The 20,012-nt window shown below is 39.2% G+C and overlaps 1 protein-coding gene across 1 annotated transcript in view; it reads right to left on the bottom strand.

Annotated features, from left to right (window-relative positions):
• Nucleotides 1–1,845: 1,845 nt before the first annotated feature.
• terfa (telomeric repeat binding factor a) overlaps nt 1,846–20,012 on the bottom strand; it is a 35,372-nt gene continuing 17,205 nt past the window's right edge. Inside the window, exons 5-10 of the mRNA XM_048546469.2 lie at nt 16,500–16,634; nt 15,341–15,492; nt 12,224–12,637; nt 9,427–9,521; nt 7,254–7,309; nt 1,846–3,634 (exon numbers count right to left, since the gene is read on the bottom strand). Coding sequence (XP_048402426.1) covers nt 3,476–3,634; nt 7,254–7,309; nt 9,427–9,521; nt 12,224–12,637; nt 15,341–15,492; nt 16,500–16,634 — 1,011 coding nt within the window. The 3' untranslated portion in view covers nt 1,846–3,475. The remainder of the gene's footprint in view (nt 3,635–7,253; nt 7,310–9,426; nt 9,522–12,223; nt 12,638–15,340; nt 15,493–16,499; nt 16,635–20,012) is intronic.

The raw sequence follows: 20,012 nt of genomic DNA, 5'->3' as shown, positions 1-20,012 counted from the left end.
GTGGGACATAACACCAGCGCTTCATCGGAGGCTCACTGATGATTTTACCTAGAATGGTGACGAAATGTCTGAAAACTAACCTTCCAGCTCAGCGAGCAAACTTACATCCAGAACCTCAACCTGAGCTACAAATCTTCTCAAAACTCGCGAGCTGAGCTGGTTTTGGGATGTAGTTGGCGGGGGTGGGGCGTGGGTGGAAAGAGTTTTGAAGCTCGTGAAATCCACGTTGATGTCATTGGACTGCAGGGTTCCCAAGCAGAATATGAGTTGCTGTATATGAGTTGCTGTTCCTGCAACCTACGGGTGGCATCGTTATGGCACTGCAGAAGGCCCAGAATGGACATATTGTGTGAGGAATGGGAGGGGGAGTTGAAATTGTTTGCGACTGGGAGGTGCAGTTGTTTACTGCAAACTGAGCATAGGTGTTCTGCAACCCTCTCCTTGGTTTCCCCAATGTAGAGGGAGCCACACCATGTACAGCAGAAGCAGTGTACCACATTGGCAGATGTGCAGGTGAACATCTGCTTGATGTGGAAAGTCAGCTTGGGGCCTGGGTTGGGGGTGAGGGAGGTGGTGTGGGGGCAGGTGTAGCACTTGCTGCGGTTGCAGGGGAAGGTGCCGGGTGTGGTGGGGTTGGAGGACAGTGTGGAGCGAACAAGGGAGTCGCGGAGAGTATGGTCCCTCTGGAAGGCAGACAAGGGTGGGGTGGGAAAAATTTCTTTGGTGGTGGGGTTGGATTGTAGATGGCAGAAGTGTCGGAGGATGATGCGTTGTATCCGGAGGTTGGTGGGGTGGTATGTGAGGACTGGGGGATTCTCTTGGGGCGGTTATTGTGAGGGTAGGGTGTGAGGGATGAGGTGCGGAAAACACGGTCGAGGACGTTCTCAACCACTGTCCGGGGGTGGGGGGGGGGGGGGAAAGAGAGTTGGGGAAACCAAACAGAGGCTCGCGGACCGCTTTGCAGAACACCTACTCGCAGTTCGCAGTAAACAACTGCACCTCCCAGTCGCAAACAATTTCAACTCCCCCTCCCATTCCTCAGACAATATGCCCATCCTGGGCCTTCTGCAGTGCCATAACGATGCCACCTGTAGGTTGCGGGAACAGCAACTCATATTCCGCTTGGGAACCCTGCAGCCCAATGGCATCAATGTGGACTTCACCAGCTTCAAAATCTCCCCTCCCCCAACTACATCCCAAAGCCAGCCCTGCTTGTCCCAGCCTGCCTAACCTGTTCTTGCTCTCACCTCAAGCTGCACCTCCATTTCCTACCTACTAACCTCATCCCGCCCCCTTGACCTGTCAGTCCTCCCCAGACTGACTATCCCCTCCCTACTTCCCCACCCATACTCTCCTCTCCACCTATTTTCTCCTCTGGCCATCTTCAGTCCGCCTCCCCTCTCTCCCCATTTATTTCAGAATCCTGTCCCCATCCCCCTTTTCTGATGAAGGGCCCCGACCCGAAACGTCAAACTTTCCTGCTCCTCTGATGCTGCTTGGCCTGCTGTTTTCATCCAGCCCCACACTTTGTTATCTTCCATTCACTAGCATCACAGCTTGAGAATATTGTGGTATCGTTCTCCTCTCATACTATCTTCTCTTTTATCCGCCTCCCCCATCTCCCTATTTATTTCAGAATCCCCTTCCCCTCCCCCATTTCTGAAGAAGGGCCCCGACCTAAAACGTCAAACTTTCCTGCTTGGCCTGCTGTGTTTATCCAGCCCCACAGTGTTATCTCTATGTAAAAACAACCACTTTATTTTACCTTCCTTTTATCATTTTGAACATCATATCAAATTCCCACCAATTCAACAAACACAGAAGTAGAGGCATACATCAGCAATGTGAAGATATATAATTTGTTTTTAATGTGTTTCCAAGCAGGTGAATAGCAAACAATATTGAAAAGGTAGTTTAATAATTGGAAACAAAGTTATCTGTAACAGATTATGGGGTGGAAAAATTGAGTGCCTAAATCCTTTCATTGCACTGAAAAAAAAATGGTGAAAACGGTGCATCTTGGATGAGTTACGTGTCCAGCAATGCATTTTTAAAAAAATTCTAAACTGTGAAATTTCAATGAAAAATCAAATTAAGATTTCCACATTTCCACTACAAAGATCAGAAACAATCTTTCAGGCAGATATAGATACCATACAAGTGGACGATACAGGTTTTAGTTAAAAATCACAATGTTTTGAAATAAGCAATGCTAAATTATAGAAATTTTTGAAGTATTCTTATCTGCATTGCCATAATTGTGCAAAAGATAACTATTAGTTTCATAAATTGGAAGCTTAAAAAAGTAGTAAGGCAGCTAACTGCTATTTGTACATTTTTGCAATTCCTGCAGAGTACTGGCATGATTAAAACTATCTGCAATCCACACAATAAAGTGAGACATACAGTACCCGCTTTACCACAACTATTTAAAAAAATGGAATTTAAAAGTGGTTGCTACTTTACTGTCCTTAAAGAGATGAACAAGGTCACTGATTTATGATTTTTATGGAAAGATGGACAGAATGCCATAATATGGCCTTGATAAAAATGCTGGCAAACTCCAGAACATGCAGTAAAATTATGAATTTGACTTAATTATCTAGTTTTTCCCAGAATCACCATAGTATTTTGTAGGTTTCCTGTAGCAGGTGATGAAATCATAATCACTTGATGTCTCCCAATCAAGTCTAAAACTAATAATGGAAATGTGTTACCTAATGCATCTAGCACTATTGTGTTATGTAGTAAAACAGAGCTGCGCAAAAGCTGCAATAAGTCATTGCAAAGTGGATATGGTTCATAAAAATTAAATTTCTTCACCAGCAGTGCCAACCATTATGATGTGGCAAATCCTTCACTCCACAACTAATGACAAGACTGCTTCCAGATCAAATAATTCAAGCCAACCATCACAAGACTTCCCATGTTCCAAGTCAGAATGAATTTGTTAAAAAAAAAATCAAATTTGTATAAATCTGGGCCTGAGGTTGCACTGCTGGGTTTTTACTTATGCTGGAGATCATGTTGATATTTATCTATAGAAAATGACTAGTGTCCAAAGATTACAGGGAGGTTAGTGGGGAAGTTTGCACTTTTTATTGTCTTACAATTATTCTTTAAATGTCAGACTATTGTGTACAATTGCATGTGAAGTATTATGAGCCAAATTCAATTCACAATATTAAAGCAAACATAAAGAACAAAGACTAAATATTTCACTGGAAATAATAAAAACTAGCTTAATTCTTCAAATCACCTACTGAACACAAAGGTAAAAATTTCCACAAAACCATACTTCTTGAATGCAAGGAAGAGTATGTGAGGGCACCAATTCCAATAGAAAAAGGCCTGGCTTTCATCGCAATCTAATTTTAAGTAGGCAGTCAGTATTCTTGTACAGTACAAGGCGAATAGGTTTTGCACATCACATAATATAACAAGGGCAAATGTTTATAAAGTTCAATATTGTCTTTTAAGTCATTCCAAGCTTTTGCATTGTTCGCCATCGATCTTTAATCATGACACCAGTGCGATCACAAAATGGGTAATGTTTTAGGATCTTCTGCCAATTTCCTAATCCAAACTTTTTTACACCCTGTTTAATCCATTCACTTTCTTCAACCGTCCATTTCTAAAACGTGAATTTAAAAGAGTGCAAATTAGAAAGATTCTCATGACTAGATTTGACATAACATAATAAGTACTATATTTAAAGGCTTGGTCGAGCTAGGCCAGAAAGTTAGTTTCTCATTCACCAATTGCACCACAGAACAGGTAAAACAAGGCTTAAAGGGAAAATATTCATGAGTACAGGTCATTTCAAAGATGATGTCAAAACGGCTGAGCATTACTGATCCTCAGTGACTTTCATCAGCATAGCAATTCAATCTAATATTTATAAAAATGATACATTTTTATCGCAATAAAGCAAACCTTGAAGTGGCCATTTGTTATAGCTAAGTCTAGACACAGTAAATTGGTAGATGAATTGAATTTTTTTGGGGGAGAGAGCGCGAGCGAGAGAATATAGTATATCACACCAGATATCCACAAGTGCACCCTCCTTGAGCAATGAATTCTAATAGTTGAGGCATATTTCTAGATCAATTAATTCAGCAAAGACAAATCACACCCGAGGACTTCTGACCCATAATGTACATCTACGTCGTCTATATCAACATTAAGGGAATAAAACATTTACTTTAAATCTATACATTTTACCCCCTTCTTATCTGGGTTCAAAGAATTACAATTTTCAATTCTGGAATTGACTGACACCCTCATGCGGAAAAGCAGGCACAGACAGAGGTGACTAAGAGAATGAGCTGATGAAATTTGATCAGAGGAAACTGGGTCCAGCACTGGAAAAGATTCAATAAACTTATTCTTCTGGCAAGATGAACATAATACCAGGCCCTCATGACAGCCAACTCATTCAAGGGCCCATAATGCCTAAGAAAAGGCACCAACTGGAGGAAAATTGCCAAACCTACACAATGCAACTGGCACGGAGGGGGAGGAATGGAGATTGTCCAGATGTTTAGAAAGAAAATGAGCTGGGTACCACTATTAGTTCTGAGGAAGGGTCACTCGACCTCAAATGTTAACTCTTATTTCTCTCTACAGATGCTACCAGACCCGCTGAACTTTTCCAGAAATTTATATTTTTGTTTCTGATTTACAGAATCTACAGTTCTTTTGGGTCTGATCCTTATTAGAGGGGGGAATTCGATACTGCAACGTGTAGACAATGAGAATGCAGCGCGTACCGCCAAAGACCCAGCACAACCAGCACAGTGGAAGCTTCTTATCTTAAAAGCTGGTTCTCCAATCCCCTTATTTATTCCACGGTTTGAAATTTTGAGGGGGAAGGACAGATTCCTGTGACTCCACAAGAACAAGCACTAACTGTCAAATCAAGTACTGTCAAATCGTCAATGCATGCATTCAACCAGTGGAGATACCATTACTTGCACAGGTCTTGGCATGTAGCTGGATAGGGTGGTACTGGATGATAAATACCCGAGTAAGCAGGTGAAAGACAGACAGCTGAAGGCAAACCCTTCAGACAATGCAAGACATACAGATCCACTCAACTGGGTGAAGGTGCAAGGGATTACATTATTTAAGTGTTATTTCTGATTTACAAAATCCTCACATCCAGGGCTCTGTCCTTTCCACGGCTTATGCTGCTCTTCATTGCCATTGTAGTGAAATCTAAGAGTGAGGCTCCCATTGTCATTTTGCTGCTGTGTTCAAGTAAACTCCCAATTGTGTCAGAAAGCCTTACCTGCACGCCCCCCACCTCCCCCACCACTACTTAAGGCCATGCAGCACCTTGACAACAATGCCCCCATTGAGCTAGTTACCTCCTGCCTCATAACCTGTGTACATTCAATGGCATCTGCATGCCAATGGCTTGATCCTCCTCTAGGAGGATGATTTTGTTATGTTACTGCACACCTGGCATTGAAAAAAGAAAGAGGAAACTACTCTTCAAATATGAGTGTCTATATCTAACTGTTGACTTGAAAAACACACGTTCAGGCTGACAAGTGGCAAGTAATTTTAAGAGATAATTAAACCGGGAAGGGGGAGTTACTGTCTTGACGAGAATTTATTACCCATCTAAAACTACCTTGAGAATGTGGTGATAAATTGTTTTCTTAAATTGAGGAAGTCCATGGAGTATAGGTACCCCAAAAGTGCCCTAAGGGAGGGATGATGTGGATTTTAACCCAGCGAGTGAATGAATGGTGTCATGGCTCCAAGTCAGGATGATGTATGGCTTGAAAGAGGGCTTGAAAGTGGTGGTTTTCTTATGATCTGCTGTCCTTGTCCTTCAAAGTGGCAAGAATGTCTTTAGAAATAATACTTTCAAGCTATATTTGCAGTCATTTAGACAGATGTGGATTAATTAAAGAAAGCCAAGATGAATTTCTTCAGAGTAGTACTGTTTAATCAAGATTACATTTTTTAAATGAAGTAACAAAGGTGCTGACATAAATGACATGATGATACATGTGGACTCCCAAAAGGTGTTTGAAGAAGTGCCACCTATTAGGCTCAAAGCTGAAACTTGTAGAACAGAATTGATAGTAGCTGTATATGTGCAAGTTTGCCCAAGTGACAAAGTAATAGCGAAGGATTGGTTTTAGACTGGAGGCAAGTACAAGGGGTTTCCCAGGATTGGTATTACAGCTACAGCTTTAGTTGATGATATTACTGACCTAGATTCAAGTGTGCAGGGTACAATTTCAAAATCTGTAGTTGTCACAAAATTTCAAAGTATTGAGAGTGGTGAGGAGGATAGTGAAAGACTGAAAATATACACAGACTGGTGAAATGGGTGAACACTTCAGGAGAAAATTAATGCAGAGAAGTACGAAGGGATATAATTTGGGAGTAAAAACAAGGAAAGGCAAGATGCAATTCCAAAAAGGGGATGCTGTGCAGAGAAATGAGAAGTATATGTGCACCAGTCACTGAAGTTAGCCGGACTGGTTGAGAATGAGATTCATAAAACATACAAGATTCAGGACTTCATAAATTGAGGTTCAATGTTCAGAAACAAGGAGGTAATGAAACTCCATAAAACACTTGTTTGGCCTCTCAACTAGACAGCTATGTCTAATTCTGGGTAGGTCATGAAGGCATTGGTGAACTCACAGAAAAACATTCTGAGAATGATTCTGGGGATGACTGCCTTCAGTAATAAGGATAAACTGGTGAAGCTGGAGCTCTCTTTGAAGACAAAGTTGAGTAGAGATTTGAAAGAAGCAATGAAATCATGAGGTATTTAGCCAGGGTAGACTGAAAATGGACCAAGACCTGAAAGATACAGATCCAAACATATAGTAAACAAATCAGGGACATGAAGGAAAAACAATCATCCAGCAAGTGATTGTGTTCTGGGACTCACTGGCTGGCGAAAAAAGTTCCAAGGCTAAGTGAAGGAGGCAGGGCTCGGAACTAGCCGAGAAGCTCTTAGAGATCCACCATGCACTCAAAGGGCCAATGGCTGTAACCAGTCTGAAACTAAATGTTTTCTTAGCTGAATCATAAATCAAATCACCCACTACAATGCAGTTTTATTTGCTAGTCTAAATATTATTTCCTATTCCATCTTCGAAAGAATTAAAACAATACCTCAATTTTTTAAAAATCAAATTAGGCACATGGCTAAAACGCCTTCAAGCTACAGATATTATCACATCAAACTATTCAAGTTTCAAGATTAAGGAAGTTACCTGCTTTTTAGATGAAAATGGACAATTACTCTCTGTTGGTGAAGTTCTTCCATTTCCTGGATAAGAAATAACCAGTAATTAATATTTAAATCAGATAAAAAAATGACCATAACAAGTCTTGCAATAAATAAATTGGACTGCAATTTGTTTTAAGAGTGAGTCTAATATTGTTTGCACTTTCTTTCCATTATAAATTCCTGTCACATTATTAATAATGGAAGCTTCCAATTTTCATTTGGCATCCTATAATATTCTCTTACTAATGGTGCAGTGCAAGGACTCAGTTTTTCGACAGCTCAGCCCATCCTGCATGAAAACTCCTATGGTCCAGACAATTACATAGAATTTAGAACAACATAGCACAGGAACAGCCCCTTTGGCCCACGATGTTGGGCTGAACATGATGCCGAATTAAACTAAATCCCTTCCGCCTGTGCTTGGTCCATATCCCTCCATTCCTTGCATATTCATGTGCTTATCTAAAAGTCCATTAAAACATCCCTACTGTATCTGCCTCTACCAGCACATTCCACACGCCTAACATGTTGTTCAAAAGAAGTGCCCCTAATCTCTATGAACTTTTCCCCCTCTCACCTTGAAGGCATGGCCCCTCATATTAGATATTTCAACTTGGGGAAAAGATTCTGCCCATCAGTGTCTATGCATCTCAATTTTATAAACTTCAGTGAAAACAACCTGAGCTTTTCTAGACTCCACTTAAAGCTCATACCCTCTATCCAGGCATCCTCTCCAAAGCCTCTGCATCCTTCCTGTAATGTGGTGACCAGAACTGAATGCAATACTTGGGCTAACCAAGTCTTATAAAAGCTGCAACATGACATCCGGACTCTCATTCAATTCCCTGACCAATAAAGACAAACGTGCCATATTCCTTCTTTACCACCCTATCTACTTGCCACTTTCAGGGAGTTATAAACTTAAAACTCCAAGATCCCTCTGGATATCAGTGCTGTTCAGGGTCCTGTCATCAACTGCATACTTTTCCTTTGACTCAGGTTAATACTTTTCAGCGGAGCACACTAGCAAATGTTAAGGCCAATACAAAGCAACATAACTGGTTTTAAAGATTGTGCTAGCATCGACTTGTTGCATTAACAAACTGCTTTCCAGAAAACCAGCCAACAATGGAACTCAAAATTGGAAATAACAATCTGTTAGTTTCTAATTTAAACCAATCCAACACTAAATCATTGAAAATGGATTCCTTTTCTTAGTGCACCATCCCCCAGATTTCATCAGCTCTAATCACCTCAGTGCTTAATTGATCTGTTCTTTTACAGCTCATGGTTGTAATATTCATTCTTTCCTGCAATGCCACTTTGTATACATTTTTCATTATCTCACTAGCCAGCCTTAAGAAATGTTTTAGCTTCCCTTCTTTATTTTCTGTAATCCCTCAAATGTGTTTGATATTATTAGCTCTAGATAAGCTAGTTTCAATTTCAGCTGCTTTGGCAAAGATGATCCTTCTCTTAAAAGGTCAGATATGAGCCTGCCCATAATGGGTTCTACAACATGCAATACTATAGTTCCTACATTAACAAAATTATCCCAAGTCAGCAATCAGGAGGACACAATCAAAATCCAGGCTTGAGGTGGCAGCTGGTGGTGGGGGTGGGGGTTTAACATCCATATTGTAAAATCACCTAAAAGTCAAATAGAAAACTCTCTTCCATATCCCTTATCAGTACCACTATACTTCCAATTTCCAACTTCAACATCTGAGATTTTATCGTTAGCAGATATTAACTGGATCTGCTATAGCAACGCAACATGTACAAAGGAAAAAAAGCAGACTATTCTGAAACTAGTAGCTCACTTATTATACCCCCATCTTCCCCCAATAATGCCTTTCCATTTCCAACTGAACGCAGTATCCAAATCTCACACCAAGTCTCTTGACATGAATGTACACCTTCTATTCTTTTATTATTGCAGGATCAGAATTCTAGAATTCCCAGTCTGACAAAAGCCTACCTACATGTTATTTGGCTAACAATAAACACAGCCCAGAAACAGAGTTTTGTTCTCCGAATGTGGAGAACCTGAAAAACACATGGTGAAGTTAGTTATACAGTTGTCTGGCGAAAATAGTATGCTATTAGTGTGCAAGTCAACATTTATATTTTGAATGTAGTGTTATTTTACTCACGGATGGAATTTTTTTGAGGTACATCAAAAAGAAATTCTTCATCACTCCATTCTTCTTTGTCCTCAAATACTCCAGGATAATTCAAGCAGTTCCACCTATTGATGATTTTAAATAATTAGACTTCAAATTGCACAAGTAATAGCACTGTTGTCTTCGAAAGAGACCTGGAAACTAGATCATTCCCCATGTAGCAAAAGTCAAAGGCTATTTTAACCACTGTATTTCTCAGACTAAATAATTATTTCTAATCATATCCCAGAAGGAGTTATTTTAACCAAAGTATAATGGCAATTCAACACATCTGGTCTATTATACATTCCCATCAATTGGTTTCAGAATACAAATCCACCAACCAGGTTTCTTTAATAAACAAAACTGTTGATTCAATATAAAACAAGACTTATTCAAAAAAGATGCACAATATATTAATGCAGTTTGCAATGCATCAGAATAAATATACATCCTTTTGAATAACCTAACATTCTCTCTCATACATTAAGGGGAAAAGAGTACATTTTCTCTGCAGATATCGACTTTGAAAAAAGCCAAACAATTGTTAGTTCTTGAAGAAAAAAAGGATGAGATACGAAATGTTCTAGATAACATTTTAATATGGACTTGGTACATACAGATGTGTTGTGACAAATGCAACTTGTTGTTCAGGAGATGTCAAGAGGAAGTCTTCTAGAAGCCTCTCAAAAGAAGGTGACAACTTAGCTTTTCTAGCTCTTACAGTAGAGACTCAAAATTGACTTTTTTCCAAAAACAGGTGGGAGGAGGAAGAGGATTTGGATAGTTTCTGTCTTATTTGGCTAAAGCTCAATGGAATACCAAACAATCTCAAATAGCCACAACTCCACTGCCATAAACCTCAGATCTGTGACTTCTAATAAACTGGTCCACATGGTTAGGTGAAAACATGAGATGACAACAGTTCTGACTCATTATATTCCTGTTAAAGTGAAAGGTGCAGCTGTTAGGATTAAAGAACAACGGTTGAATAAAGAGAAGGGTTCTGGTCAAAAATATCTCGTATTAGGTATGCACAAACGGGTTCAAATCAATCTCTTGAACATTTATAAAGACAGTAGGAGCAATCTTAAGAGGAAGATCAAGGCGGCAAAGACAGGACATTACAAATAAATTAAAAATTTCAAAGTAATTAAGACAAGTTGAGTGAGTGAGCAAACACATGACAGATGCAGTACATCTTGGCTAAACATGAAGTTATACATTTTAGTATGAAAAACAGAAGGGATCGAAATATTTAAAAAGGTAATAGCTAACTTAAAAAAGGTAATACATTCAGAAGTATAACATATTCAGAACCCAAACTGATTTGGGTTTCCTTGAAGATCAGTCAACGAAAGTAGATAGACAATGTATAGCAAGCAATTAGAAAAGCAAATGGTTTCTTGGTTTTCACTGCAAGAAGATTTTATTTCACAAGTAGGGAGTTTTACTGAAGTTTTATAGGGCCTTGCTGAGATCACACCTGGATGCTGCATACAGTTTTGGTCTCCATACTTAAAAGGACGTACTTGCCATAGGAAGAATGGAGAACCTCTAAGCTGATACTGGGAATAACAAGTCTGCCCTATGAGGAGAGATTGGTTCAACTGGGCCTGTACTTACTCGAATACAGAAGGAATGACAGGGGTTTTGATTTAGAATTTTAAAAGTTTCAGAGAGCAGGACAGACAAGATGGAAAATGGATATTTTATCTGGTTGATGAATCTAGAACCAGGGAACACAGTCTCAGGAAATGGAGTTGACCATTTAGGACTATGGGGAGGAAAAATCTCAGTGAAAAGGGAATTCAAATTGTGGATTTCCCTATCCCAGAAGACTACCGATGCCAAATCACTGAATATAATCAAGAAAGAAATTGATACATTTTTAGATATTAAAGGCATCAAGAGGTATGAGGAGAAAACGAGAACATGGCATTGTGATAGAGGATCAGTCATGATCACACTTAGCTGGCTCAAATGGCTTACTCCTGTGCCTTGTTTCCGTGGTTAGTCAACATGGTGGCGCAATGGTTAGCACTGCTGCCTCACAACACCAAGAATAGGGGTTTAATTCCAGCCTCAGGTGACTTTCTGTACCGAGTTTGCATGGGTTTCCTCAGGGTGCTCCAACAGTCCAAAGATGTGCAGGTTAGGTGGATTGGCTATGCTAAATTGCCTCTGGTATCCAGGGATGTGTAGGTTAAGTGGATTAGCCTTGGGAAATACAGGATTACAGGGATAAGTTAGGAGAATGAGGCTGGGTGGGATATTCTGCAGAGGGTCAGCATGGATTTGTTGGGCCAAATGGCCTGTTTCCACACTGTAGGGGACGGACGGACGGATGGATGTATGTATCAACATTTGTATACCAGAGAAAATTTGTGGGTTCCAAGGTAAAATATCATAACTAGCCAGAAGGAAAAGAGAAACATAATTAGCTGGACTCCCATTCCTGGATATTATCTAGGGATGTGAAGGATAAGAGAAAATAAATCCATGAGGTCAAGTTCAAATAACCTAGCAACACTTTCAATCCAGCTTCATTAATTTAAAAAAACTCTTTGAAACTAGGCTACAAATGGCTGCTGTTTCTCTGATGAAGTCCACTCCGCCAAAAGACAGTCCTTGGCAGCAAGGAAAAAGTGGATTTAGTTTTTAAAAGGTTCTAGAATTCAACATGTACACCAATACTGTTTAACCTACAGTAGCTATTCCCTTAATTCTATACTTTCCTGGAAAATGTACATGAATTTTAGAGGTTATATAGTTATACAATGCTTACCGCTTGCCTCGTCGAAAGGTGATTTCCTTATGTGAAATTTCTTTAAGAGGGCTGCCTCTCTTACGTGTCTGTACACATTTCACATCGTCTTGTTGAAATCCCAGTTCGTTATTAGACTCGGTTACTGCATCAGGATATTCTACCTCATCCTGACTGTCTGGGTCTATAATAAACCGAGAAACAGCCTGTATGCACTTTGCAGCTGGCTTATCAGATTGTTGAGTAGCACTTTCCTCAGCCACCTGCTTCTTGTAACTTATCACATCTTGTAATTCGCTGTTTCTAACCATTTCAAAATCCAATTCATCTATTTCTTTAAAAGATGTCAGTGGATCCACTTCTAATTTATGAAGGATGCAGAACGCTGTTTGTAGGGCTATAAAGCTGCTTGGACGGCCAGGCTGAACTTGCACTCTAAAAAGAATTTTAAAAAAGGATTATTTGTAGTTTTAAAATAAACACTACACACTTCTCTTCCCCTCAAATATACGGAAGGTTGGGGGGGGTGGTGGTGGAAGGAATACATCAGCTGATATTTCAGCGCCTGAACCCTAACCAACATGTTGATTGTATGACCTAACATACAAGCGCACTTCTCCAGTTAAATTATTCATGAGCATTTACCATCTCTTCTCGGACACAAGGAACAAAATACCACTGTGAAGTTGTAAGTTGCAAGTGAAAAAAAAAATCAATTTTTGTTCTTAAAAGAATTGCCATAGCTACTTCAGCTGGCTAGGCTGTTTGAAGTTTTGCATTCCCCCTGCAAAATTTCCAACCTTGAAGAATAGCAGTTTTGGGCAAAACATACTACTTTATTTTCAAACTCTACATGGTAAAAATAACAATGGAGAAACAGGCATTTTTTTAAGAAATAGCTTAAACAGAATGGGAGTTTTTGTCTGACAACATTTAATACCGTATACTTCTAATTCTGGAACCATTGATATAAATAAAATGTCGAACCAGCTGGTTTTAGTTTGGGGCGGCACAGTGGCTAGCACTGCAGTGCCAAGGACCCGGGTTCAATTCCAGCCTTGGGCAACTGTTTGTGTGGAGTTTGCACATTCTCCCCGTGACTGTGGGGGTTTCCTCTGGGTGCTCCAGTTTCCTATCACAGTCCAAAGATGTGCAGGCTAGGTGGATTGGCCATGCTAAATTGCCCATACTGTTCAGGGGTGTGTGGTTATGGTGGGATGTTCCAAGGGGCGGTAGAGGCTTGTTGGGCTGAAAGGTCTGTTCCCACACTATAGGGAATCTAATCTAATCATCAACATAGAAAGCATTAGGATTCTGTCTCATCCGAACTGCACCCTAACAAGCACTCTGCAATGAGCACGTCAAGGTGCCATCAGATTAATACAAGAATCTAATACTTCACAAGCTGCAAACTAAAACTGGCAGGTGCAACTTTTGGTCTATCCCTCATAATAAAATGGTTATCGGTTTAGTAATTTTTAAACCATTAACAGAAGAGTTCAAGTATCACAGTGGGTTGATAAAGGAATCTGCAGCATGGGAAAGTTCAACATTTGTCTGTCCCTGAAATAACTTAACTCTTCTCAACAACATTCCATATTCGAATTTAATAAAAAAAGTGTCACCTCACAAGCCCCATAACACATTCTGCAAAGAAATTAATAGGTGGATGGCAGACAGAGGCAAAGTGGATATCATCATTTGTGCACTTCTGGCAACGTTTGGAAGTAACCAAAAACCACCACAGGTGAGATCATGCTTGTACCATTTCACGTTCCCTACAAACCATGAAATACTAAACCTCTGCACAAAAAAGTAAATCAATATGCCCTCTAATAAAGATCATACTGAGAATACATGCTGCTACATCTGAAGAATTTATCAGTTAACACAACTTTTGCAATGCTAGTTATCTGTGAGGTTAAGTGGTACATTTTCATTGGTTAGTTAACACGATAATGAGCTTCAAAAATATAAAAAATAGAAACAAAAATGGTGAAAGAAATTCTTGGGAGGGTACTTAAATGCAAAGATTGCTTCAAAGGACCAATGTTGAAGCACAGATTGTCATTATTTTACATGAAAATTTGATGAATGTTTGAGAGAGAGAGAGAGAGAGAGATGGAAACATGAATAAATGTGAAAATAAATTCTCTTTAATAAATACTTCTAAGTCATTTTTTTTTATTCACATCACTTCAAGTTCCCTTTTAAGTTGAAAATTAACTTGGCTTGCACATTTAGAACTTATTTCCATCATCACTGGAAGGTGGAACTTTCCTTTTTAACATTTTTGGAATGCAAAGACCACGAGCACTGCAACAGTCAAGGAGGTCACCATAACTTTGTGGGACTGGAATGAGCATAAAATTATAGTATCTCTATCATGTGGGAGCAGGCCATTCGGCGTATCACCAAGCATCTATACCGCATCCACACAGACCGAACCCCTGTAATGCTGCATTTCTCTATGGTTAACCCACTTAATCTGCACATCCCTTTTCACCATGGGCAATTTAGCATGGCCAATCAACCTAACTTACACATCTTTGGATTATGGAAGAAAGTTGGAGCACCTGGAGGAAACCCCATGCAGACATAGGAACAATGTGCAAACTCCATACAGACAGTTGCCCAGTGCTGGAATTGAGCCCAGGTCCCTGGAGCTGAGGCAGCAGTGCTAACCAGTGAGCCACCAAAATCAATGAACAATTAAAACTGCAGCTTTGCCAACGTAACTCTCATCCAGGGAAGTTAACAATGAGTCAAATCAAAACTATCAATTTGATATTGACATTAATCAATGTTGAAGGACAAGCACTTCTGATTTGAAACGGCAATACAGGTGAATTAAAAGAACCACAACATTAAGTATTAGTTCTGTTTTATGTACTGTAAGTTAGGAGGTCGAACGTATACATCTCGAAATCTAATCTCAACGTATTTTAATACAGAACAGCTAAGTAAAATGCAGAGAGCATTAAATGGGAAGTTAATTTTCTCAATGGACAGAAAGAGTGAATATCTACTGAAGTGTGTTTATTTCAGCAAATAAATACGTGGCTAAAGATTTTTTGAAGACATTGATACTTCAGCAATTTTGAAAATATAGCTCAATTGAATAAATGTTCCAATCACCTATTAGAACAAACATAACATTTATCTATTGGATTTGACGAAGATTTATCCCATTCTGAAGCCTGCCTCTCCTGATGCACCTCTTGACTACAGTCCATTCTTATTTCCTCATCATGGACTTCTGATGATCTTGATATAGAGGTTTTTGCACTCTGAAAGAAAAACACAAGTTTCCAATATTCATTTATTTCCTTTTTGTGAAATCTCCCTCAAAACAAAATCTACTCAATATGTACATTATTGATCTGTTAAATGTAATTCTGCAACTAAATGTCAGACTCCAGTTTAAAATTTCCTGACATTTTAGTCCTGATAGGAAAAAACTGTCACTTTACATCAAATTAAGTCAGAAACAGATTTTCTTTGCCACTGTATCTGTCGTGCTTCTTGCACAAGGAAAGCAAACTGAATACTTGGCAAGGCAGAAAAAAAATTGGTTACATAATAGAAATCACAATTTAAAAAGGCTTTAAAATAACCCAGATGACAATAGTTTAAAAACTAGTACTGAGCAACTTTGATGAAAAAGCACAAATTCCTAAATACACATTTACTACAAGCTTGGAACAGAAAGTGAGAATTTTTTGTTATAAACTTAAAGACAAGTCAACACAACTCATGGCAAGAAACTTGAAATGAGCAATTCACCAAAGTCTTCATTTTTTAAAAAACACATTTCTGTCAACACAACTTCCGTCTTTTGCATTATTTTGATACTTTGCACAGTTTTTAAACATATTTGAAGAGCTGTAAATTTAAGAGAACTCAAGTATAAGAAATAATGTATTTATTTTACATTAAATCAATTATTTTCTTTGTTTTAAAACAAAGAAAATAATTGATTTAATCAGAAGACCCCATGAGGAAGTGATACATTAACAGATGCTAACGAGAAGTCATCTGACTGATAACTGAATGTACATGAAAAAGTCATGAATAAGCAAAAGGATCTGGTGGCACAGTGGTGATGGTTCTATCTTTGAGCCAGAAGACCCATATTCAAGTTCCATCTGCTCCAGAGGTATGCCATAACATGTCTGAACAAATTGATTAAAAAATTATCTACAATAGACAAGAGTATAAATATTGTTAAGTGACACTTGTAGAACAGGTACACTTGGAATATAGTATGAGACATGAAGTGACTAAGAATACATACGAGAAGAAGAAATGGTTCAGAGTTGCCGATTAAGCTTTCTGCAAAAAGCAGCATCTTCCTTTTCAAGTTGCTGTATGAAAATAAATGCAAATCACGATGGGAAGAATTCTTCTCTCGAATTGCTGAAAGCAATTTCTAGAACAGCCAAATAGGAAAAAGGTTTAAAATTACAACGGCAAAAGCACAATCCAAGTAGTGACAGCTTATTCCTTTAAATAAAAACTGTACAGCGTGAATGCTTTAATATTTCTTATATGCAGCTACAATTTAGACATTCTACTTTTATTTTCAACTTCTGCCCCCACCAGAAAGGCCATTGTCTCCAGTGAATAGTATGTCCAATGACTTGAAATCAAAATCAAGGCGGGGCAGGATGACTCGGTTTGCAGCAGAGTCAGAAGGTTGTGAGCTCAAATCCCACTTCAAGACTTAAACCTCAATAATCTGAAATAATATTCCAGTGCAGTAAAAAGAATGCTGCAGTCAGAAATGCCAAATCTGATGAAATGTTAAAGTAAGGTTTCCTCTCCAAATCCTGGTGGATATTTAAAAAGAATCTCAATTATTTTGAAGAGCAAGGGATTAATCTTTCACCGTGCTCAATATTTATGACTCAGTTAAGACCACAAAACAGGTTATTAGTATTCAGCACATTCCTGTTTGTGACAGCAGCTGAGAGTGAACTGGTTACAACATTTCCTGCATTGCAATCACTTGCAGCTGTTTAAAAATACATCACTGGCTACAACTGCTTAGGACACCCTGAGGCTGTGAATAGTACTGTATAAGTACAAATATAAACCAGAGTTCTTGTGGCAGTGGTAGTTTCCCTACCTCTGAGCCAGGAGACCCCCATTCAAGTCCTACCTGCTCAAAAGGTGTGTCATTACATTACTGCATGAACTGATTAGAAAATACCCATAAACTTAAATCGCTGATTAGTTCTGGTTTTCCATTTGACTTGCAATTCCTTTCTATTTCCCATTAACTGTTGTATAGCACATCACCTACTCAATAAGGGTATATACTTTTTGTTCTTCAAACTATTGAAACCAACATTAATATTATTAATGTATTTATTTGCTTGATTCAAGTTTCTGGAACAAATGACTACTCTTATCCTACTGTGCAATACTCACTGTTGATTTCTCCAGTTGCTTATACTTCAGTTTTAATGAAGTTTTGAAAATCCAAGGTGAACATGACAAGTGCTGTTAATTGTAACTTTTCAGAGTGCAGGTGCTAAGCTACCTGTTCTTGTCCATGGTATTAGATTCTCAACCTGTGAGCACAGGGTAATGAGTGAATAGAATCGGTGTGTATTAGGAGCAGGGCAGAGATCTCAGTGACCTTGAGCATAGAACGTTGTAAAAAAAAGAGAGAGCAGCAAGCAGTGCATTGTAATAGGCAATTCTAGAGACAACAAGGGGTGTTTTAAAAGATCAGTTGACACAGGACAGAGTAAGATGATTGATACCATTTAAACGCAGCTGTTTGTAATCAAGCCACTTTTTTAGGAAAGCTGGCCAGGGCCCTCTTGTGGCACAGTGGTAATGTCCTCTGCCCCCAAAACAGAGGTGCCCGAGTTCAAGTTCCACCTGCTCCAGAGGTGTGTAATAACATCTCTGAAGAGGCTGAATAGAAATATAGATTAAATTAGAAAAAGGAAACCTGGCCATCCCAGAATTTTGAATGGGAAGGAAGCGTGATTATAGGAAATATTAGACAAGTAACATGCTGGGTGGTGTACTTGTATTATTTATATTAAAATATATCAGCAACTTTTTAATACTATCTATTCTACATCAAAATGTACTTCACCTTTTACTTTTTGAGGTCATGCAGATATTGATATTTTGGTATATTTTGTATAGTCAGTACAAGTTGCATGTTATTACAAATGTTAACAGATTAAAAGCCAATAATGTCTAATCACCAATTCATTTAGATTTCATGCTGAAAAATATATATTAATTTATGTACAAGTGATACAAATAGCTATCAAGAATTTGCATTTATAGATCATTCCACATGTCAAGTTTCAGAAGGGACAGGCATTTAGCATTTTCAAATTCAACTAAGAAATTCAAGGACATAAGATCTAGGAGCAGGAATAGGCCATCTGGCCCCTCAGGCCTGCTCCTCCATTTAATAAGATCATGGCTGATTTTTTTTTTGGGAGACTCCGGTACACTTACCCGCCCACTCACCATAACCCTTTATTCCTTTACTGTTCAAAAATTTATCCAGCCTTGCCTTAAAAACATTCAGCGAGGTAGCTTCAAACACTTCACTGGGCAGGGAATTCCACAGATTCACAACACTTTGGGTGAAGAAGTTCCTCCTGACCTCAGTCTTACATCTGCTTCCCTTTATTTTGAAGTGATGCTGTCTAGTCTTAGTTTCACCTGCTAGCAGAAACGACCTCCCTGCCTCCACCTTATCTATTCCCTTCATAATCTTATATTTCTATAAGATCTCCCCTCATTCTTCTTGATTCCAACAAGTATAATCCCAGTCTACTCCGTCTCTCCTCATAATCCAAACTTCTTAACTCTGGAATCACAGTGAATCTCCTCTGCATCCCCTCCAGTGCTACTTTATCTCTTATGGAGGCCAAAACTGCACAGAGTACTCCAGGTAAGCCTCACGAGGACCCTACACAGCTGCAGTATAGCTTCTGTTTTTAAAACTCCATCCCTCTAGCAATGGCAGACAAAATTCCATTTGCCCTCTTAATAACCTGCTGCATCGGCAATCCTACTTTTAGCGCTTCATGCAGAAGGACACCCAAGTCCCTCTGCACAGCAACGTGCTGCAATTTTTTAACCATTTAAAACATAGTCCATTTTCCTGTTATTCCTACCAAAATGGATGACCTCACACTTAGCAACATTGTACTCCATCTGCCAGACCTCATCCCACTTAGACTATCTATATCCCTCTGCAGACTTTCAGTGTCTTCTGCACACTTTGCTCTACCACTCATCTTTGAGTCATCTGCAAATTTTGACACACCACACTTAGTCCCCAACTCCAAATCATCTATGTAAACATTGTGGGCCCAACACTGATCCCTGAAGCACACCACTAGCCACTGACAGCCAACCAGAAAAAATACCCATTTACCCCTACTGTTTGCTTTCTACTGGTCAACCAATCCTCTGTCCATGCCAATACTTTACCTGTAATACTGTGCGACTTTTATCTTGTGTAGCAGCCTTTGGTGTGGCGCCTTATCAAATGCCTTCTGGAAATCCAGATGCACCACATCCACAGGTTCCCCATTGCCCACCATGCAAATAATGTCCTCAAAGAATTCCACCAAATTCGTTAAACATGACCTACCCTTCATGAACCCACGCTGAGTGTTCCCAATAGGACAATTTATATCCAGATGTCTTGCTATTTCTTCCTTAAATGACAGATTCAAGCATTTTCCCCACTACCGAAGTCAAGCTAACTGGCCTATAGCTACCTGCTTTCTGTCTACTTCCTTTTTTAAACAGTGGC

The sequence above is a fragment of the Stegostoma tigrinum genome, chromosome 16 (genome assembly GCF_030684315.1).
Source record: "Stegostoma tigrinum isolate sSteTig4 chromosome 16, sSteTig4.hap1, whole genome shotgun sequence".
Classification (NCBI taxonomy): Eukaryota; Metazoa; Chordata; class Chondrichthyes; order Orectolobiformes; family Stegostomatidae; genus Stegostoma; species Stegostoma tigrinum.
Note: the sequence above shows the minus strand (reverse complement) of the source record. Positions and strands in the feature narration are given on the sequence as shown.